Here is a 22,532-nt window from a genome sequence, read left to right on the forward strand (position 1 = left end):
AATGGAAGGGGAGAGGGAGTGGGAAAGGGGAGGGTTGCGTGTGGGAGGGACGTTATTGGGGGGAAGCCATTGTAATCCATAAGCTGTACTTTGGAAATTTATATTCATTAAATAAAAGTTTAAAAAAAATAAATAAATAAAACTAAATCTTTAAAAAATGCATGGAAAATGTAACATAAAAGTAATGCATGGATTTCAAAAATAAAGGAGCTTTTCATCCCATTTCTATGAACTTCTAGAAGTACTCTCACAGTCCTATCACCAGCTACTGTCACCAAAATAAAAACCAAGAAAACACAAGCCGTGTGCATTTAGATTTCGGCGGAAGCACAGGTTTTCCTTAGAGAACTGCGCAGTCACAGCTAACAGGGTCGTGAACCCGCCCATGTGTGAATTTTCAAGCTCAGCCCTCCCAGCAGGAAGGAGGGCAGATGGGAAAACCCCTTCCCGTGCGGGTGCCTGAGCTCGCCCAGCAACGCCACCGCTCTCGCTGCCAAGCTGTCTCTGTCCAGAAGTGTGCATCCCCCCGGGCCGGGCTGCCCCTCCTCCCTAGAGACCCCGGGACGCCGGCAGCACCCCGACAGCGGCTTCTCTGTGCTGGCCTCTGCGCCCCGACCGTGGAGAGAGACGCCCCGGTGGACACGGAAACATGCGGCCTGGAGTTTGGTAAAACATCAGCCTCCTCGGGTTCTCCCACCGGCAGCAAAACCGCAGAGGCCGCGGCTCCACACGACCCCGGCGGGCACTCACTGCAGGGGCCGCTCAGGCCTGCACCCGCTTTACGGCTGGGAACCGTGTGCCCCCTGAGTGCTCCTGGCTAACGGGGTGGGGGGAGGAGCCACGCGCATGAGGCTCACTGGCTCGCGCAGGGGACCTCGCTGTGTGGCTGGGGTCTGCGTGCAGGGGGTGGTCGGTCACTGCTTACCTCGTCGGTGATCTGGCCTCCAAAGGTCACCCATGTTCCTGGAAGGAGACACACGGGACCGATTTAGGGAACCTGCCAGATTCCCCCATGGGAGGCCTCAGGCTGGTGGGGGAGGGGAAGGGAGCCACAGGCTGCCCTACTGTGCTGTGAGCGTGTGGACACCGGCCTTCAGGGCCAGTCCCTCCCTCCCTCCCTCTCTCTGTTTCGGGGTGACTGTCTCCAGGGCACATAGTGATCTCAGGCCCTGCAGGCAAGGGCCCTCGTGAGTGCTTGCCCAGAGCTGGGGCTGATGCTCCCAGTGAGAGTGGAATGGGGGCGCTCCTTGGCCTCGGGCAAGCTACTTGCTCCTGCCGGGAATGGGGGGGCCTCGGGGTTGTGCACGTGCCCCGTGGAGGGGCCTGCACCTGGTGACAGGGAACGAGGCGAAGTCCCAGAGTCCTTCAGGCCGAGCCCACCCACGGGGGTGCCTCTTCCTGGCAGCCCTGATTTTCTGGGTCAGCGAGGAGGAGGCTGTGTGAGAAATCCGTCCTAGGCCCCCTCCCCGCTTCTTCTGCTAAGGCCTGGCTCTGCCCCTCCCCCTCCCCACCTGGCCCCTGACTGCTGGGCTCCGGGGTAGGGGGGCAGCCAGGGGTCCCCCTCACTCACCAAGCCCCAGGCAGGACACCCGCAGGCCGGACTTGCCCAGATTCCTGAAAAGGAAGAAAAAACACAAGCTTGGTGTGGGTTTCCCCTGACAAGGCCCACCCACCACCGGCCAGATGCGGCCCTGCAAGGCCGCCCCCCCCCCCCCCCAGCTGACACATCGCGAGGCTGTGAGGGAGGCGGGGACTGCTGGAGGGCGGCCTTGCGTGCTGGCCCTGGAGGGGAGCGGAGGCGCTAATGCCCCGGCCCACTGCTGGGGGCAGCTCACGACGTCTGCTTCCTGGGTGGTGACGTGCCGTGTCCCCGGGCGTCCGCCCCTGCTGAATCCCCCCTCTCCTCTGCACACTGCGGGGCTGCCTGCCTCTCCCCGAGGCCCCCGCCTCACCTGGACCCGCAGCCTGGGATCTGTCTCTCACCTCCCTGAGCCGCGGTGTGTGCCGCCAAGAACTCCATCTCAGGTCCCTTCCTACAGCCACGGCAGGGCCGACATCCTAACTGGGCCGGCTGCCCTGGCCCTGCCACTGGTGCCCGCCTGGAGCCCATACAAGTGTCCTTGGGAGGCCACGCAGGGCGGCAGCCCTCTGCTGAGGACTGGCACAGCTGTCCATCCTGAAACAAGCTCCCAGCGTGCTCCTTGCTTGGTGCCGCCACAGTTCCCACGCCTCGGCAGAGCTCTGAGACCTGCCCAGGCAGCGGAGGGGCGGGGGTCCGGGCCCGCCTCCCCACCCCCACCCTGTTCGCTGGCACACGGATGGTCAGGTGGCGAGGTTGACAAGTGGTGGAGGGAGTCACAGCCACAGCCAGGCCCTGCCCCACCTGGGGTCAACTCCCAGCCCTTGTGGATCCTGCTACGGCGTCCGGGGGAGACAGCTGGCCGCTCTGGGCGCCAGCTGGGGTGAGACTTCCTCCCCAAGGCCCCGGGCCTCCACACCCCACTTAACAGGCGCTGTGTCCTCACCATACCCCCTTTCGGCCCAGCCTGGTCCCTGGGAAGGCGGCCTGAGGGCTTGAGGGGGACCCTGAGTGGCCCAGCTCTGACCCTCAGCTGCCTCATCTGCCCTGGGCACAGGACCCAGGTCTGGCTGTCTTGGGGGTCACGGTGGGCGGGTGACACCCGTGAGCAGTCTAAAAGCAGCTGAGTGTGTCATCCGTAGGGAGGGGCGTTTTAAGTGGCCCGGCTTTCTTTTAAGATTTCCCCGGCCACAGGGAGCGCAGGGCTTCTCCTAAGTTCCTAGGGAACTGCCCTATGCCTGGTGCTCCCATCTGCAGAACGAGCTCTGGCCGCCGCCTTTCTCACGGGGGTGCCGTGCGGGTGCGGCGAGGTGAGGCACGCGCCTGGGGTCTCCTTCCCCAGGGGCCAGCACAGGTCACGGAGGGGTGGCTTTTTCTGTCTACAAGAACCAACAAGAGAGAGACCCACGGCTTCACCTGTTCCCATGTTACAGGGCCCAGCATCCTCTTGCGTCCCCCGCGAGCCAGTGACGGAACCTGACAGTCCTCCCTGCACTGCTTGCGTGCTCCAGCCCAGAGGAACGGCGCAGCTGTGTCACTCCCTGTGTAGCACAGCTCAGTCTGATGGCCTGGCTCCCCTCCCCCATGCTAGCCGGAGAGTAACTGGGGAAAAATGGCACCGTGGAGTGGACGGGGGAGGAAGGAAGGACTGACACCTTGACCAGCAGACCTGGACTGCCTCGGGGTCATTGGGAAGCTGACAGAGGCTGCAGATGCCAGTGCCTCAGCGCCTCGCTAGCAATATCCGGGCTTTGCAGGGTCCCCAGCCCCCCAGGCATCTGGCCTAGCACAGTCCCGGTGTCCAGAGGAAGGCTGGCCGCCACTCCCGCAGAACCCCCGACCGAAGTGACCATGGGAAGCCACCCCTGACCGTGCCGTGCCAGAGGCCAGGTTGTGGGCACCTCCTCCTGCACACGTCCCTTTGATGCCGCAGAACCCAACACTGTGACGCGCTGTGCGGTCAGGCTCAGAGCAGCACCAGGAGCAGGCAGGTGAGGTCACGCAGGACGAGGTGACCCCACCTGTGGCTGTGGCTCAGGAGTAGACAGCCCTGGGCTGCTGGCTTGGGGAGGGCTGGCAGGGGCCGCCCTTGCTCCCCGATTCTTAACTGTTCCGGGTCTGAGTGCTGCGACAGGGACACTGCCCAGAATGATCTCTGAGTTTCCTCCGTGGCGTGGCAGGGATCCAGGCCCTGTGGCTCTGCAGTGGCCTCTGCCCACCGCCCACAGGAGAAAGTCAGAGAATCTAGGGCGCCGCGTGATGCTGCGATTGCCCCGCTCAACTTGCCTCCCCGTTGAAGTGACGGTATTGGATCTGCCATCCGCTGCCAGGCCTCGGAGAAGGGACGAGAAGGGACAGGCCACCTCCAGGCTGCGCGCTTTAAAACCACGGCTGCTCTGTGTGGGCAGGAGCGCAAGACATCACAGCCCGGCCTGGGCAGGGGCCGCGGGCGCTCCTAACTTAGGAAACACGGTCTCCTACAGATTCCTCCCCCTAATTAAAACTTGACGTGCAGACGAAATGGCGCAAACCTGAGAGCCCAAACGCGTTGGCCGTCACTAACCCACCTTGTGTCTCCCCTGCACTCTTGCTGGCCCAGGGAGCCAGTCACTGAAGGTTGGCGCTGCAGGCACTGGGGGTCCTAGGCCGGTCCACACAGGGGGGTTTAGGACCTCTCATTTCAGCCACCTGGGACGAGGACTAAAATTTGACCCGTGGGGGCCGGCCACCTCCTGCGATGCTTTGGTCCAAGTCCTGGGTGCTCTGCTTCCAATCCAGCTCCCCGCTAATGCCCTGGGAAGCAGTGGAAGATGGTCCACGTGCTTGGGCCCCTGCCTCCCACATGGGAGGGAGACCTGGATGAAGCTCCTGGCTGCTGCCCAGCTCAGCCCTGGCCACTGTGGCCATCTGGGGAGTGAAAGATGAGAGATCTCTCCCTCTGCCACTTTGCCTTTTAAAGAAGTAAATGAATCTTTAAGAGAAATGTAACCGGTGAAGGGGAAGCCACAGCATCTCGACAGGTGGCCTGGAGGTGTCGGGGAGGCAGGCCGCCTTCCCAGCAGCCTCCTGTGACGGCCTTGCTGGGCTGTAAGGATGCCCCATTCCCTAGGCAGGGCCTGGGCATCTGCATATTCGCCATCCCGGCGGGGCTTGCTGGGGACACGTGTGGGTACAATTCAGGGGAGAGCAGAGACCAAGTGCTCGCTCCTCCCTTGCTCAGGGGACTCACTCCCCCACCCGCCGCCCGCCAAGTGCCTCCTGGGCTCTTCGGCAAGAGCAGGACGGAGCACACACTGTCAGCACCTGCAGGCTGGGTGGCCTCATCCGCAATGTGCCCGGGGCACACACAGGGAAGGGCCAGCTCCCCAGGGAGTTTCAGTCCTGCAGTCCCCACCTACATCCGGGTGGCCCTGGGGCAGCTCGGGGGACAGGGGGTCGCAGGTGTGGCTGCGGGCCGGACTTTCACTTCCAGTTCTGCTTCAGCCACTGTGACCTCACAGGGGTCCCAACACAGGAAGCGCCGTGGCTGGGGTTTACCCCAGGTCCTCGGCCTCCCGGCCATGCCTCTCGCCCGTGTGCATGTGTATGTGGCCGGACACACACATGCGCACACGCACCGCCAACTGAGCGCTTGGTCGGAAGTGGTGTCACTGTGTTCATGCCTTTAACAGTGGCCGCAGAGTAGAGGGAGCAACCTCACTGCCTCTGAGAACCCTGCTCCGGCTCCCACCTCTCCACCCCTGCGACCCCGAAGAGCCTCGGGAACGGAGTGCTCCCTGCACTGCTCTCTTTGGCTCAGAGGGCGGGAACATGAGCTGTTTACCCACCAGGGTCGTTGATGAGACCCAGACCTGCCTCGGACCAGGATGCAGGTGCCGTCGCTCAGCCCTGTCCCGAGGGGACACAGGTTTGGCCTGGCTCGGGTGCTGGGGGACATTCTCGTCACTCTGAATGACTACAACCCTCCGTGGCGTTTCCCGTTTCCTGGAGAGCAAAGCCGTCCCCGCTTCCTCTTTCGGAGCTGGAGCCCTCTCCTAGCGAGGCCGGTGTGGCAGAGGCACCCTCTGCGTCCCCTCCTCCCAACAACGCGACTCTGTGCAGGCTGGGAAAAGCCAGGCCCCCAGACCCTCTGTGCAGAGCTGGGACCCCCCCTCCTTCAGTCCTGGGCCCGGGATGGGAAGCGAGGCTCTGCTGCCGACACTCAGCCTCTTCTCACCTAGAGGACCGAGTGGTGACAGAGGGAGACGAGACCTCCTGGGCTGAGTGGCAGGGAACGCCTGGCATGCTGCCGGGCCGCCCTGTCCCTGCCAGAGTCGTCGACCCGCCTGCCGGGGTGTGGGTCCGGCGGGGGTGAGGACACAGTCCAGCTCATGGCTCACCCGGCCGCTCCCGCCTGTCAAACTGACGCTTATCAGGGCGACTGGCCACAGACAGGAGGCCACCAGGGGCATCTGCTGAGGCCTGTGTGCCCAGGGCAGGGCCCAGCCGATGCCCGGGGGTCCCCAGGAACAGGAGGGTTTGCAGAGTCTGACCAGGATGGCTCTGCTACGGCCAGCGACCCCCAGGGAGGAAGGGAGAGGGGCCAGCATGCAGAGGAACGGGGCTGACCCACGCCTCCGCTTCATTTCCTGCCAGGTCTTCCCGGTGCTGACCGCAGCCCCTCCTGGCCGCTCGGCCTTGGCTGCCCGCGCCTGCCGGGCAGGGGCTCTGCGGCAGGCGGCCCCCGCCCGGCACAGCCACCGCCCCTCCTACCTATGCTTCATCCCGGACTGCTTCACGCTGGGGTCGCCAGCACACGGGAGGCTCTGCACTGACAGCTGTCCCAGGCTCCGGGCCACCATGGCCACGGCGCGGAAGCGGCCGCGGGTGCCCAGGCTGGGGCTGCTGGCCGCCGGCCGGCCCAGCCGCTCCTCGGGGCCCCGGCCCTTGAGGCTGTGCTCAGAGCAGACGAAGGACACCTGCATGCCGAGGCGTCTGCTCCCCGCGGGCGCAGGGGTCAGCGGTCCCCTGAGGCCCTTCTCTTCCCCGGACAGGACTGCGTCCCAGGTGGCGAGGCGGCGGGGAGTTCCTGCAGGCGTGAGGATTTCCGAAGGCAGTGGCCAGGAGGAGGAAGAAGCCGGAGCAGCTTCGGAGCGAAGGGAATCAAATTTCCAGAGTGGGGCTGGAGGAGACCTTGGCGAGGGGGAGGGAGGGGCCGGCGCCGCCCCCCTCTCCTCTCTCCCTGCTCAGCTCTGGCCCCTCAAAGTCTTGGAAAGTGTTCGCCTGGTCTGGGCTGCTCCCCGTGGTCAGCACAGCCGCTTTCCTCGGTGGGCGGAGCCCGCAGCTGGCTGAGCTCGGGGGTGGTGGCCTGGTGGCTGCTTCCCTGGGGCAGCGGCTCGGCTCGGGGGTCCAGGGCGGCAGCTGCTCCTGCAGGCTTCCCTGAGTTTCCTGGGGAGCGCTGGCTCACGGCTCCCACCGGGGGGCTGCGAGGCTCCCCGAAAGGCAGTGAGGTGGCCGGCGAGCGGCGCAGGCAGCGAGGTGCGGGCGGCGATTCATTATTAATGACGCAGGACGCACACGCCGCTGCCCTGCTGATCCCCCGGGGCCAGCACTGCTGCTCCAGGCTGACGGCCGCTGGGCCAGGACCACCGGGCCGAGGCGCGGGTGGGCGCTGTGGCTGTGGCTGGCGGCTGGCGGTGCAGCCGGTCGGCTGAGCTTGTCAGTCCCCGGCTCCCTGGAGCGAGCGTCCAGGTCTGTCCGCTCGGGGTTGATGCCCAGAAGAGGAGGAAAAGTGACCGAGCTGCGGAGCGGGGGAGCCCTGTCTGCCTCGCCGGCCATGACAGAGGTGGCCGAGGAAGGACAGCCGGGGTCGGAGGGGCGAAGGGACAGAGACGCAGCCCTACTTGGAACAGTACTTAGCTCCCAGTGCATGCTCAGTGAGTACTTCCCGAGTGAGTGAGTGGGTGAGTGACGGCTCTCCCGCCTGGCTGTACCCCGTGCTCCCCAGCATCGGGAGGGGCTGGCTCTGCCCTCTGCCCCCACGCATCCCCCACACTCTGCAGGGGGGCCCTGGCCAGCACTGCCTCCTGGACAGAGCGTTGGACAGGGGCAGGCAATCCCTCCAGTCCAGGTCCTGCTGCTCATTCGCTGTGCCATCTCAGCAGCGATTCTGCCCTCTCTGGGCCTCCACTGACTCTGCCCCTCCCAGCTGTGTCCCTCGGGGACCTTCCTCACCTCCCGGCTGTCCACTCGCTGCTCTCGACAGGAAAGAAGCCCCCGGAGCTGTTCCCGGTGGACGGCACTGCTGCCTGCCTTTCTACCCTCAGCGGAGAACGAAACCCTGTTCCCACCTGGGCGTCCTGCTCAGGGCCACCGTGCAGGTCTGATGTTTGCACCTGGGCGTCCTGTTCAGGGGCCACCGTGCAGGTCTGAAAGCCAGGCGTCTGGAAGGGGCGGCAGAGGCCACACGCGGGTGAGGCCCCCAGGCGGGGTCTGTGGTGGTGTGGTGAGGCCCCCGGCCCTGTCTGCCTCTCCCACGTCCTCATCATGAGCACAGGCCAGACCTGCGGACAGAGGCCTGGGAGGGCAGAGTGGGTGCTTCTGCCGAGGATGCCCTAACAAGTCAAGGGTGCCACCCATGGGGGCCAGTGGGGGCCTGGCAGGCCCAGCTGCAGGCCCTGCTCTGCCTTCCTCCTGCTACTGCCCACATAGCCCACAGGAACAGAGTGGCTGGGCCTGTGCTCCGGGCAGGGGGGTCCCTTGCCGAGTCCCTCGGGAGAGGAGAGGATGAGGGGCAGGGGCAGCCTGCAGGCCCTCGCCTGTGCCAGCCAGTGTCTCCTCGGGCTGGGCCTGGAACTTGAAGACTACGGGCTACTCTCTGCTGGACAGGCCGGAGACAGCTGGTGAGACAGCCCAGCCCTCCCCTCCCCATACCTGGGGGGCTCTTTATCCAGCATGATCAGGGGCTCAGCTAGGCAGCCCTCTCCCCTCAACCTGCAAGGCTGGAGTCCCTTGCCTGCCCTGCTGAGAAAAGATCATGTTCATTTGTCCAACGGCACAGGAGACTGTGCGCCCGGCACTGCCCCAGGTGCTCCCCTTCCAGGGCTGTCTGCTTGGTCTCTGATCGGGAGCCGGGGGAAGCTGCTAAAATGCAGAGTCCTGGGCCTCGCTCAGACCTGCCCAGTCAGCAGCTCTGGGGCTGGGCCCTGGAGGCTGTAGGCGGTGTTTGTGCCACAAGCACCCCGTGAGGCCACGCCTGCTGGCCTAGTGAGACGCCGAGATCCCTGGCTCACTCTTCCACACGTCTCTCTCTGTGCTCTGGAAAATCATCAGGTCCCAGCCCGGGCTGGGGTCTCCTCAGCCCTCAGGGGTTGCTCTTAGCCAGCAGAGCTGAGTGAGACTCAGAAGCCATAGTCGCCACGGTTAAAGTGTCACCTGCTCACCACACGACCACAAGGCTGCACGCAGAGAAACGAAAACATACGCGCACACAAAGCCTTCAATACGCACGCCCACAGCCGGTGAACAGAAACAACCCACGCCCATCTACTGACAAATGGCTGAAACACGGCAGATATCCACAGCACACAGCCTTGTTCAGCCTTAAGGAATGGCGTGCTGACACACGCCAGGCCGGGGTGAACCTCGAAGCCATGTGCTCCGTGAAAGAAGCCAGCCGTGAGAGATCACACCATACAAGTCCATTTACAAGAAAGGCCCAGAGGAGGTAAATCCACAGAGATCAGATGGAATGGATGGGGAGGGGGCTATGGAGAGACAGATAAGGTTTCATTTTGGGAGTGATGCCAGCGTTCTAAATTGACGGTGGCGATTTTCACACAACTCCATGAGTACAATAAAATCAATGAGTCGCACACGTTCAATGAGTGAATTGCGCAGTGTGTATGTAATAGACCTGTTACCAAAAAAGTCATCTATCTTCAAAACCTCCAGGCTGGGGGTCAGTGCTGCGGCGTAGTGGGTAAAGCCACTGTCTGCAGTGCTTGCATCCCATACAGGCGCCGGTTCAAGTCCTGGCTGCTCCACTTCCCACCCAGCTCCCTGCTACTGCACCTGGGAAGGCAGTGGAGGATGACTCAAGTGCTTGGGCCCCTGCACCACACGGGAGACCTGGAAGAAGCTCCTGGCTCCTGCCTTTGGCCTGGCCCAGTTCTAGCCATTGTGGACATTTGGGGAGTGAACTTGTGGGTGGAAGATCTCTCTCTCCCTCTCTCTCTGTAACTCTGCCTTTCTAATAAATAAATAAATATTAAAAAAAACCCAGGGCTCCACACCCACTGTTCCCCGTGGGAATGCTTTTTGTTTCTCTGACTTCAGGCTCCCCATCACCTGACAGCAGGTGCCATGTGAAGCCGGCCCCCCAGCACAAGCAGCTCCCTCCCACCCCCAAGTACCCTCGGCCCTGTTCTCCGCAGGGACGGTGTTCTGTATGACGTCACACGCCCAGCAACCTCTCGATGCGTACTGGGGATGTATGAGCAAGGGGAGACTGGACCGTGTCCCTGAGCTTGCCCTGACCTTGTCCCCATAGAAGACTGCTGGACAGATGCGCAGTGACCGGGGGCAGCGGTCCCGCGTTCACTGTTCTGTGAGGGCCCAGGCGGTGACCCCAGGAACCCTGGACTCTGCAGACCCACTGTGCTTCCTTCTTTGCTGGCAGCAGGTGGGGGAACGTGGTGCATCGCTTGGCCAACCTGCCCTCGCTTCCCGCTTCCCATCTCTGTTGCCGTTGACTTGAACAGCTCCACGCTAATGGGCTCGTTAAGGAAGCTACCTACAGTCCCTTCCGGAGCGGGGCGGGGCTGGGGGTGCTTAGGAAAAAGAATTTGGTATAATCTCCACATCGTGCCTGCTCCCTTGTGCTACACTCTGAACACGGTGGTCACGGGGCACCTCTCTGCCAGCGGGACTCACCTGGGATGGTTTTTTGCTTTGCTTTTAAGATTGATTTTATTTATTTGAAAGGCAGAGTGTCAACAAAAGAGGGAGGGAAGGAGAGAGAGGGAGGGAGAGAGGGAGGGAGGGAGGGAGGGAGAGAGAGAGGCCAGGCCAAAGCCAGAAACCAAGAACTTCATCCTGGCCTCCCACGTGGGTGGCAGGGACCCAAGCATGTAGGGTCCTCGAGAGACACTGAAGAAGGCTGAGCAGGAGGGACGGGGTCCGAGCTGGAATCAGAGGCTGGCAGGGGCCACACAGGGCCTTGTGGAGGGGTCTGGGTTCACCCCAGGCCCTGCCCCACAGGAAGCAGGGGAGAAACACAACTGAACCAGGGCTGGTGCCTGACTGGCCCCGTGTGGGCCCAGGCCACAGCTTCCGGGCTTCCTGTCCAAGGCCCCACCTCTGGGTTTTCCCCCGCTACAGAGGGAAGGAGCCAGAGTAGCCCCCGCCCCCTGCTCCTCACGCTTACTCACGGGCTCCATGGGTCTAAAATTCAATTTCTTTTTCTCTATTTTTTTTGAACGGCCAGAGTAGGGGACCGTCGGGGAAAGCAGGGAGGTGAAGCAGAAAGCCCTTCCCTGCCAGCTGCAGGCCCCGTCCAGGCCATGGCTTCCCAGAGCCGTGCTCACTGGAAGCACCACTTTTCCCTGCTAGTAGCCAAGACCAGTGTCACCGAGTCCCGGCCCAGTCCCTGGCGGAGGAGACTCAACCGCGGCACGGCGTTCATCCGCGACCTTTGGTAACTGCTGGCTTGAGTCTCTGCTCCGGCACAGCGAGATGGATTCGCCAGAGAGAGCACGGGCCCACGGCCACGGCCACCGAGGCCAAGAGCTGCTTCCTCATCTCCACCCCTGGGGAAGTGGGTTTTCCTGAGGCCTTTCGGCCCCACAGTTGGTCCAGCAGTGGCTCAGATGTGGCAGGGACACTCTCCTTGGGACACCGGGCAGAGACAAGACACATTTTTCCCGCCCTGTGCTAGGACCACCCTGGGTGGCAGAGACGACGGCGAACTGTTCTCTGTTCTGGAAGCAGGAGGCTGACGTCCAGTGGTCGGCAGAGCTGTGCTCCCTCCTAGGACTCCAGCGAGAGACCCTGTCTTGCCTCCCCTCCTCAGCTTCTGGTGGCACCTGGGGAGCCTGGGATTGGTCAGGGATCCCTTGGTACCCCCGGAGGACTGGTTCCAAGACACCAAAACCCCAGGATACGAAACGGCCTATTTGTGTGTAACCAACACTACCCTCCTGTGTACGCGAAGCCACTTCTAGAAGACCTTAACACCGAATACGACACGAGTGCTATTGGATATACTTACAGTGTGCAGTTAGAGGAAGAATGACCAGGAAAAAAACTCTGCACCTGTTCACTTCAGACACAATTCCACCCCCCACCCCCGATGTTTCCCATCCTCGGTTGGTGGCGTCCACAGACACGGACAGCTGATTGACGAGTGGTTTCCCTCTGCCTCCGCTGCCACTGGCCACCTTATGAGGGCACGAGGCCCTGAACGCCCTGATGCACACGGGGCGGCCTCATCGGAACAGAATCAACAGGCAGAGGTCCCGTCTCCAATCACAGACACGTTTGGAGGTTCGGGTGGGTATGAAATTGTGGGGGGCATGACCCAACCCACTTCAGTCTCCATCCCAAATCCTGTCCACACTGGGGGAGCCGAGGTCTGCCCAGTGCCTGGAGGACACGGTCTGGCCCTCGCTGCGGACGCTCTGTCTCTGCAGTCCAGCTCCTGGGCCGCCTCTCATCCCCTCTTCCTCCAGGAAGTCTCTCCCAGGGACCCCTCTCAGCTGGGTCAGGGCTCAGCTCAGTCACCCTGCATCCCGTTGGCCTGTGGAGTTCTCTCAGGACAGCCGCTGCTGCTTCCATCCGTGTGTGCTTGCCTGCTTCCTCTCTGCCTCCCCCACCAGCACGTAGCTGCCACCAGGGTGGGGACCTTGTAGGTCTTGCTCACGCGGCACCTCCAGGGTGCAGCCCAGTGCCTAGCAGACGCTCAGTAGATGTTTGCTGAATAAGCGAAAGGTACCAACGACTTGCCAACAACAAGCAAACAGATAAAGTGCATCAGGTCTCTTGAGAAATTTCGATCAGAATTAAGGGTTATTTTGTGGCCAAACCTGCTGACCCTTTGTCCTTCTTACTGACTCAGAATACAAACTCAGAAATTCTGCCATCTAATGGACTCGTGGCAGGAGTGTTTTGGACTATGACCACACATTCAAAGAGTGGACTGAAGAACCACACGCACTGTCCACAGGAGGAAGTGATTAGGGAGCAGCCCTGGCGTCCACTCTCCTTTCCAGCCAGCTGGTCCCCGGGGAGGGATGAGACGGAGTCAGAGTCAGGGTTGCCGACTAGAACCCAGGAGCCCCAGCTAAACCTGAACTTTGGGGCCAGTGCTGTGGCGAAGAAGGTTAAGTCTCTGCCTGTGGCATGGGCATCCTATATGGGCACCGGCTTGAGTCCTGGCTGCTCCACTTCCAATCCAGCCCTCTCCCTGGGGAAGCAGTGGAAGATGGCCTAAATGCTTGGGCCCCTGCACCCATGTGGGAGACCCAGAAGAAGCTCTTGGCTCCTGGCTTCAGGTTGGCCCAGCAATGTTGTTGCGGTCACTTGGAGAGTGAACCAGTGGATGGAAGAACTCTCTGTCTTTTCCTCTCCCTGTCTGTAACTCTGCCTCTCAAAATAAATAAATCTTTAAAAAAAAAAACCCTGGACTTCAGATAAACAATGAATACTGCAGGGGACGCGTTTATACTGAAACAGTTTTCGCTGTTCGTCTGAAACAAGAATGTGGCTGGGCCGCCTGTATTTTCCTTTGCCATGTCTGGCAGGTGTAAGGGACTGGGTGGGGCTCTGCCAAGGGCCTGTCCCCGAGAGGCGCAGGGGGCGATCCACAGGGGTTAGGAGCAGAAACGCCGCCTGCTCCCAGGCCCTTGCGTCACTTCCCCAGGTTTTCTCTCAGAGACGCTGGAACAGCCGGAGCGCTGTCCCTGGTGCTGAACCCAGAGCTGGGCGAGCTAAACAGAAGGTCCTGTTGAGGCTCTGAGAACATCGAGACTGGGGACACTCCGTGCACGGCTTTGCTCCGAGAGCTACAGTTCGATGTCACCAATCCAGGGGCCACTTGCTGAAAACCACTTCCCACAAAGACAGCACACTCTACCAACACTATGACAGACAACTCCCGTGCCCCCAGAGTACGACCTGGACTTCTGCTGCCAGAGTGGATTTGTTGTTGGCAATGAAGAGCTGCCTATTTTCACTAAATCACGTTTTATCAACTCCTAGTAGCGGATCTGTCCCAGGGAGGTTGCAAGACACAAGTGAAGCAGAATGTTGGCCCCTTCTGCAAAGTTCTCCCCACAGGCGGACCTGTTTCCATGGAGGGCGACCGAACCCCACCTCTGGACACACAGGGCTACGACACTCTCCTTTTCCTCTTTCCACATTTTGAATGTGGTTGGAATTTAAAAATGCAGACCGGCTACTCCAATAGACAACAAAACTGTGGTCAGGGCTTCCTGGGCTGCACCCCCTGCTCTCAGGCCTCCTGCGATGACCCAGGGACTGCCCGCCCCAGCCCTGCCCAGCCCTTACCGATACTTCATGCCCGTGCGCTGGGCGGTGCAGCTGTCCAGGGAGAGGCCGTGCATGCGGAGGAAGCTCTCCATGTTCCTGGCCTGGGCGGCCGCCCGCACCTCCCGCAACCGCTGCAGCTCCAGCGTGTCCGTCTGGCGGACGGGGTGCAGGGCCCAGTCCGAGTGGCACCTGCTGCTCACGCTGCGCAGGCTCTCGCTGTACGTCATGGACAACATGGTGCTGCCTGGCCCGGGAGCCAGCACCGTGCGGGCGGGAAAGGCTGAGCGTCAGTGCCCTGCCCCAGGCTGGCTGGCCAGCCCCAGGGGGAGGGCGGCTGTGGCGGGATCTTCTGGAGGGGTCTCGGTGCCTGGGGAGGGGCTCGGGCCCTGTACGTAAACACCCTTTGTTGTGAGTTTCTCGGTCCTGTGCGGGGGAGTCTGGCTGAGCCGCGGGACAAGCACAGGCCAAGCCGCATTCCGGGCAGGAAAGCCTCAGAGCATGCACAGCCCAAGCCCCGACGCCGAGGGCTGTGTCACAGCGCCCTCTTCAGGTGTCCCGGGTCAAGCCAGGTAGGGGCTGTACCAGGGACGCAGCGTGAGCCGCACCCATGGTCGAAGCAAATTGCAGCGCCATTCTGCCGGAGGCCAGTGCACCCCAGGGGGGCCGCGTGTTCACAAGCCCCATCAAGGGGGGGCACCACCCGCACAGCACGCCCTCTGCCCTCTGCCCGCTGTGCCCACTGAACTCTCTGGACTCCATGCTGACCCAGGAGGGCACAGCCCACGAGGTTCCGCACGGGGACGCTGAGCAGTGTGGGGGGGTGCGGGTGGCCTGGGGAGCTGGGTTTAGTTGGGCTGGGGAAGTGTTAAAGCTGGCACGTGCCGAGCTGACAAGCACCCGCCCTCGGCAACCAGAAACAACCGAAGTGTCCAACATCGGGGGACTTGCGACGGAAGCAGCCACCCATCCCTGTAGCCGGCAGGACGGAAGCGGCCACCCATCCCTGTAGCCGGCAGGACTCTGCGATGCGCTCTGTGTGCTGCTGGATCCTTCTGCAATGCAGGGCCAGCCTGGCTGTCCTTCAGGGGCTTGGCCCGGGTGTCCCTGGGGAGCGAGCCCAGAGCCGCTCCTTCCCCCAAGGTTTCTCTGCAAGCACGTCTGTCCATTCCTGTCTCAGGATCTGTCACTCACGTCCGTCCCGTCCCACCCAGCACAGGGCGTGGCTCAGAGCACAGGCCCGGAAAGGGTCGTTGAACCTATGCAAGCACAGCTGGAGAGGTCAGTGGGCAAGGCGGGACGGAGGAGCCTGGGCAGGCAGTGGAGCAGCGGCCACGCTGGGCAGGGCTGGGCAGCCAGCACCTCCCCGGGGACAGCGGCTGTGCCCACCACTCACAGCCTTGTCTTAGGGCACGGCCCCGGCAGTCCTACTGCTCCCATCAGAGCCTCGGCCCAGCCCACCAGGCACTCCCATCCCTGCTGTGATGTCGCCCCCTGGTGCTGGGTTTGTCACTCTTGCCTTCCCAGATGGGCCGACCCCTCCCTCTGAGTGGCAGTGCCCCCCAGTGCACACAGCAGGGGCTTTGGGCTGTGGAGGGCCAGCGGGGGGGGGGGGCTGTCACTGAGATTTCCGGGCAGGGGAGGGGCAGACTGCGATGTGTTGGGGCCGGGGGTGGCTCCCACACCGGGACTTGAGTTTGCCATGGAGCTCGTATGAGGACGGGGCCCTGCGGATGCTGAAGTGGTGTGAAAAGCCCCATGCCCTGGGAGAATCAGTCGGGAGCTACCCAGGGGCTGGGGTTGACGTGCGGTCCATCTCAGACAGGGGGCCACTGAGTACCCGGGCAGCAGCACCAGTCCCCCTCCCCGCCTGCTGGCCACGGCCCTCGCTCCAGGCACACAGGGTGGCATCAGGCAGCTGCTCCTGGGCTGGCCGTGCGGAGTCGACTCTTCCTTCCCTGGGGCTGGGGTCGGGGGGCGGCCACCGGGCGGGCTGCAGCTGCAGGCTCTTCCCGAAAGGCAGGGACCGCTCCTTCCTCGCCAGGCCCAGCCGGGCCCCGGTCAATAGCCATTAGCTTTCAAGGCGCTACCCACAGGGAGCAGCTTGGCTCTGGCTGGGCTCTGGGAATGCAGCCGGGGCCCTGGGGCGGGGTGAGAGCCTGGCTCGGCGCCAGTGTTCTGGCCGGGGGCAGCCCTGGCTGTCGCCACTCACAGCATGACCCAGCAGGCACCCTGGCCCCTCGGAGCCTCAGCGTCCATGGCTGTGAAGTGAGCTGGGCGGAGCCCACTGCCCCAGGCTGCCGGGGGGCTGGGTCCCAGCCAGCAATGCAGCCGGGAGCAGTGGTGGTGGCGCTTCTGGCTTCGGTGACACCACTTGGGAACCTCTGGGAGGGGCCTGGTGCCACAGGCTGCAGGAACCACGAGTGAGCCAGGACGTTTTCAATAGGACATAGCACAGGCGCTACCAGTTGCCCCTTCTCGCGGGGGACAGACGCTCCTGACAGGTGGGGGAGAGCAGGGGCCAGGACTCAGAGGTGGCCCAGGGCTGGAGACCTTTCCTTACCACTCATCTCACGGCCCAGGAGCCCTGCAGCCTTCTGCTCTGAGTGTAGCCCTGGTGCAGGACCGGGCTCTGGACAGGGGACTCGTGGGCAGAGAGGCGGGGGCTGGGCGAGTGTGGCAGCCTGGCACTGTGGTCCTTGAGGGGGCCTGGCTCTGGGAAGGAGCTGGGGGAGCCTCCGTGGGGAGGAAAAATGGCCCCAGGAGCTCTGGTGGTCCCTGGCACTGCCCGGGACTGTCTGGGCACAGAGGATGAAGTCCAGTTGTGCCAGACCGCCCCCTGCTGGCTGGGGCTGCAGCCTGGGCTTTTCTGAGGTTAGGTCTGGCAGGAGCCAACCCATGGATGCAAGGCTCCAGGCAAGACCCTGCCAGGGAGGGGGAGGGCCTGCTCTTTGTTTGGGGGGGGGGGACTGCCTCGGCCCCCTGCTTCCCCGGCACAGTGACCCCTGACCTCTGAGTGACAGCATCCCAGGGACTTTCTAGAGTGAGCTGTCCCAGCTCTGATGCGGCCCTCCCGCCCCTCGGCCCCCTCCGCGGTAGTCACTGCCGATTACCCGGCAGCCGGGAGCTCTTTCTGTGGCCTGCCCGTTGCCGGTCTATTCTAGTCGGCTGGGGGCCCCGGGGGAGCCCAGGTGGATGAACATGGCGACGCGGAGCAGGAAAGCCAGACCTGACCTCATTAAGTCAGCAGGAGTTGCTGCCCCCAGGCCTCTCCCTGGATTTCCGACTCGGGGTCTGTTTACCCTGAGCCACTGAAGTGGACCAGACGCGTGCACGTCTGCTGAGGAGGCCTGCGTGGCCTGGTTAGAGGACGGCACTGCTCGGACACCCCGGGGCCAGCCACAGTTCTTGGAAGCGGAAACGGGAAGCGGGGGAGGCTGCTACCGTTCCAGGCCACGGCCACACAGTGCACACAGGGCGCCCAGCGCACAGCACCCCCCCCCCAGCAAACCGAGGCCCAGACAAGCACCCCCTGCCCCGCAGGCACGTGCTCCCCAACAGCGGCCGGGCACACCCTGGGTCTGACCCTCCGTGTGGGGGCCCAGCGCGTCCCCAGCACACAGGCAAGCGGACCGGCACGCGGGTCGGGTCCGGGTGGCTCGCGGGCTCAGGTGTAAGAACCAGCGCAGCGGTGCTGCCCTGCTGCCCGGCGGAACCTGTCCACCCTCCCGCCCCACCGCTGGCGCGGCCATCTCACACCTGCCCCTGGCCGGATCGCTCTGAGGGTTTCCGCTTTGAAAAAATAACCGCAGGGGGCCTCCTTTCAGATCAGCCCGGAGCGCCCCTGCTTTCTTCCCCTTGGTCCGCTTTCAGTTCCTGAGAAGGGGCCTGCGTGGTCTGGCCGCTCCTGGGCGCGAGGGAGCACTCACCTGCCTTCGTGGGCGCCGCCCGCTAAGGAGGCCTCCGGCTAGCTGGTGGGGATCGGGCGCTCCGAGGCTTGGCGCCGTGGCGTTTTCATTAGGCGGTGTCACTGCGGAGCCTCTGAAGCAATTGGTGAACGAGGCGAGTCCCCCAAGGGTCGGCTTTGGAGGCAGCGAGCCCATTAGTTCTATTAGGGCGTTTCGTCTCCGCGAACGAGGCTGAATTATTCACGAGCGCCTCTTCCCCTGAAAGTCTGGGCAGTGCAGCTCCGCGGTGCAGCCTGGCTGGGCTGGCTGCTGGCAGGCAGGCCTGGGGTGCAGCCTGGGGCGGGGGTCTTGCTGTCGCCTCCAGCCCCTCTTACATCCCCCACTGGCCCTGCCTGCCAGAGCCTGCTGTATGCGTGCAGGACACAGAGCCCGCAGCTTCTGCCCAATCCAGTCCCAAACTCTGGCGGCGGGGGGGAGGGGCTGGGAGGTTGACCACCACCCACAGCAAAGGGGCTGGGGTCGGGTGAGGTCACGCCTCCACGGGGATGTGCTCCAGACTGGTGCATCGTATACTGCCTGCACCTCTGTATGGCTGGAAGGTTCCAGAAGCCTGCTGCTTGGCTACTGTGTGACCACTCCCTCCAGGCAGGGGCCCGGGAGGCCCTCTGCACAGCACACGTCCTGGCCAGGGTTTGGGAAATGCTTTGGGGTGAGGCTAAATGCTGTGGCCCCCGGGGCACTGCCTGCCACCCAGGACGCCAGCCTCACGCCGCCTCCCAGCCAGAGAACCGGTGCCGGTGGGACTTTGGACGAGGCGGAGCTGTCTGTCCCACAGTGAACGAATGGACAGCCACTGGCTGTCTCGGGGGCTGGGGACAGGAAGGTGGTGCCCCAGACACCGAGCAGGGGTGCAGGAGACCAGAGACTGCAGAGGACGCAGAGTTGGGATGGGGAGACTGCGCTGGGAGGGCTGTCCTCTGCGTCACCCCCCGAGCAGTGGGAGGCCCCGTGCTCTGTGCCGGGCCGTGGCCCTTAGCCTAATGTGCCCGTCTCCAGCCCTGGGCACCTCCTCGCTCTCCCTCTCCCCGGGATGTGGCCCGACACCTGGGTCTCAACCTGGCACCCTTGGCCTCTCCTCTGCTGTTCCTGCGGCTCAGCTGGGCTCCTCCCTTCCTGGCCTGTGTCCACCACAGCCCTGCTGGCCCCATCTGCGTACTGACCCTCTGCCCACACCTGTGGTTGTAGGTTTTGCATCTACTGGACTGTTCCTCCTGGTCTCTGTGCACCCAGCCTTTGGGGTCCAGCTCAGCTCTCATGCTGCCTTCTCCAGGAAGCCTTCCCGGCTCTCTTCTGGCTGTGGCCACCCCTCCTGGGAGCCCACCAGCACCTGGGATCTGCCCCACGGCTCACTCTGCCTTCCAAACGTGGTTCAAGCTCCTTGGTTCTGGGGCACACTGCATGCTTGTCCGCTCTCTGCAGCCACGACTTTGTCCGTGGGACTTGGGTGTCCTCCCCACTCGCAGTGGTGGCGGCGGGGTGGGGGGATTTGCTTTCCCGCCCTGTGACTTTAGGCTTCGTCATGAGTCTTGCTTTGGCCAAAAGGATGCGAGCAGAGGGCTGAGTCCCGGTCCCCACGGTGGCCGCAGAGACAGTGCACACTGCTTCTCCTCCAGCATGTCTGCCACGAGAGGGCCTGGGCGGGCCCAGTGAGGCAGGATGGAGGGAGGGAGACCACCTGGGCCCGCCCAGAGGAGCAGACTCGAGGCAGCCCACGGACCAATGGGCAAGGATCGCTGAGTTCCAGGCTTGCTTGCTCCGTGTCGCGTAGAGCACAGCTGACCGACGCAGGCTCCTACCCCCCCACCAGCCTGGGAGCTGCTGGAGGGCACACCCCCAGGACTCCTCTGCCCTAGTAGGATGCCAGGCTGAAGTCCCTTAGGCAACCGGCCGCAGCCATGGTTAGTGCCCGCCCGGTGACGGGGGCGCCCCACTGGGCTTGGCACCCAGTCTGTTAAACAAGCAAAGCTCCCAGCCCTTGGAAGTCACCGTGAGAGCCACGACAGCCACGAGTGTCCACGTGGAGAAACCCCACCTGACACCCACAGGGCAGCGCGGCCAGAGCCCCAGGGCACCGGAACACGGGGCTGAGCACGGGGAGGAGGTGTTCACTCGGTGACCCGTGGGCTGCGGACCTTGGAGTGACTCTCACTCCAGCTCGGTCACACTGGCAGCTCCAGCCCGCACCTGCCCCCCACCCTCCCTCTGGCCCCAGCTCTCTGAAGATGCAGTCCAGGCTGTGTTTCACTGGTCCAGTGCCCCGGCATGACTGCCACATGCGCATTACGACATAATCCAGGACGACACACACATTTCACCCGACACAGCGCTCACAGGCTCAGGCTGGGACCCAGCTAGTTCAGGCAAGATCTCAAGTAGCGGGAATTGAGTAGTGACCAAGAACCGGCCGCGTCTTTGCGCGCTCTGCCAGAGATGAGACCTCCCAGGAGGCACTGAGCCAGCCTGGGGACCCAGGACCACTGTCACCGTCACAGAGCCCAAGGCTGCGGGGAGGAAAACGCTGAACGGAAATCCAAAGCCGACCCCGGCACCCGCTGCTGACCCCAGCACCCACGGCCCCAGACTCCTTGCCCATCCGGGACAAATGCCCCCGGTGTGGCATGATGCTGGGGAGCTGGCAGACTCCCAGGCCTGGAGCCACCACTCAGTGGTAGCACCCAGAGCTGCACCCACTCTCCACGCAGTGCCACGGCTGGCGGGGCTGGCCGCCCATGGGCACCAGACAAGCCTGGCGTTCTGCCTCCTACAGTTGGAGGCGTCCCAAGAAGGGCGCATCACCCTCCCAGGTGTTTCCCCACTTGGCAGGTGCGAGGACGGCGGTGTACAGGGAGGGAGGGATGCACTGGCCTAGGAGAGCCCGCGGCCAGAAGCCTGGCTCTTCCGTGCCACGGCCTGCTGGGGCCCTTGGCTGGCTAATTCACCAGCAGGAAAACGCATAGAGATGTCACCAAGTCACCCTGGCCCTCACTCAAGGGACATGGGTACCCCCACCCCACCCAAGAAGGCTTAGCCTACGAGCAGCCCGCGTGCTCCGAGCCCCTGTCCTCTGCAGAGGCAGCAGCGTGGCCCCTCCTCCCTCTGGCGGGCGAGCACTTGGCCGAGAGCGAACCAGGCACAGGACGTCCACTAGCTCAAGTCAGAGCACACAGCAAGTGCATCACCACGCACTCGGTATTTCCTTCAGGACATTGCCCACGCGAGTGGGCACTGGGAGAGACAGGCAGAGCCTGGCTGGCATCGGAGACCGCGCCGGGCCGCACGGAGCCCACGCCCTCGCCTTCAGCCTGCTGGGTTTCGGGAAAAAAGGGCTGATTACCTGTAAAACTGGAGCTGTCTTTTGGGGCTCCCATACCGAGTACTTCGGACAGCAATGGAGGAAAGAGAAAAAGGGAGAGGGAGAGAGGAGAGAGAGTCCACAGTTGGCGTTAGCCACAGACGTGCCAGCTCAGGGGGCAGCAGCCGCACGGCACACCCCACGGCCCCCACCCACCCGCCTGCCTGGCTCTCTCCGAGGATGTGCGGCTGCGGCCACACGCTCTGCAGCAGCGCCACCCAGTGGCCGTGCGGGCAGAGGCAGGGAGCCCAAGCCCTCTGAACACTAAGGGATCCTCTTGCTTGGCTTTAATCCTCCCCGCCCCCGCCCCAGCTCTGTCTGTCTGGCTTTTATAAGCCTCAGAACATGCCTAGCAATGGACAAGGGCTGCAAACCCTCACCAGGGGGCGCCCGGCGGCCCTGCGCCACTGCCTCTGTGGGTGACGACAGCTCTTTCGGGGACCCTTCTTCCCGGGTCGTTTCCACGGACGCCGTCCTGGACTCAGGTCCCACTCAATACCTAGGAGAGCCCTGCTTCCCCAGTATGGGTGCTGGGGTCCTGCCCACGCTCTGACGGCGGTGACGCAGCCGTCTGCGGGCCGGCCCTGCTGGGTTGCCGCTGCCTGCTGTGCAGAGCTGGGCCAGGATGCAGCCTCCCTCGAGGGCAGCCGGGCTGTGAGCCTCGCGCGGGTTGCTGGAGGAGCTGGGGTACCCCAGAGGCCACAGGAGCCCTCGTGTGAAAGTGTGAGACAGAAGCTGGGAAGGGGGCTGGTGGCGTGGCGCAAGGGTAAAGCCACCCCCTGTGACGCCGGCATCCCACATGGGTGCTGGTTCGAGTCCCGGCTGCTCCACTCTCCCCCCACCCTCAGCTCTGATAATGGCCTGAGAAAGCAGCGGAAGATGGTCTACGTGCTCAGGCTCCCGCTACCCACGTGGGAGACCCAGATGAAGCTCCTGGCTCCTGCCGAGAGCCTGGCCCAGCACCGGCCACTGAGGCCCAGCGGGTGGAAGACCTCTCTCTCTCTGTGTGACCCTGACTTTCTAAATAAATAAACACTTTCTTAAAAAGCAAGAGCAGCAGCTGGGAAGGCCTCCCTCGAGAACACTCGAGCAGAGCCGGGAGCAGAGA

The 22,532-nt window shown here is 63.4% G+C and overlaps 1 protein-coding gene and 1 long non-coding RNA gene across 8 annotated transcripts in view; one reads left to right on the forward strand and one right to left on the reverse strand.

Moving 5' to 3' along the window:
- The window catches only part of KCNAB2 (potassium voltage-gated channel subfamily A regulatory beta subunit 2), an 82,816-nt gene that overhangs the window by 24,100 nt on the left and 36,184 nt on the right, over positions 1 to 22,532 (reverse strand). For 4 of the 6 annotated variants that reach the window (XM_051841107.3, XM_089336681.1, NM_001171057.1 and 1 more), the window contains exons 3-5: positions 21,407 to 21,448; positions 1,571 to 1,614; positions 926 to 963 (exon numbers count right to left, since the gene is read on the reverse strand). In XM_051841107.3, the coding sequence (XP_051697067.1) occupies positions 926 to 963; positions 1,571 to 1,614; positions 21,407 to 21,448 (124 nt within the window). The remainder of the gene's footprint in view (positions 1 to 925; positions 964 to 1,570; positions 1,615 to 21,406; positions 21,449 to 22,532) is intronic. The other 2 variants (XM_051841108.3, NM_001171058.1) reach the window with 1 other exon arrangement.
- LOC149125857 (uncharacterized) lies at positions 262 to 21,392 on the forward strand. 2 transcript variants are annotated; one of them, XR_016211320.1, is made up of 4 exons: positions 262 to 666; positions 3,013 to 7,494; positions 7,824 to 9,284; positions 9,577 to 10,547. It is a non-coding gene; the product is annotated as an uncharacterized LOC149125857 (long non-coding RNA). The 2 variants fall into 2 exon arrangements; XR_016211319.1 differs by having other exon boundaries at positions 7,824 to 21,392.

The sequence above is a fragment of the Oryctolagus cuniculus genome, chromosome 7 (genome assembly GCF_051225735.1).
Source record: "Oryctolagus cuniculus isolate XC-2025 breed Fujian yellow rabbit chromosome 7, ASM5122573v1, whole genome shotgun sequence".
NCBI lineage: Eukaryota > Metazoa > Chordata > Mammalia > Lagomorpha > Leporidae > Oryctolagus > Oryctolagus cuniculus.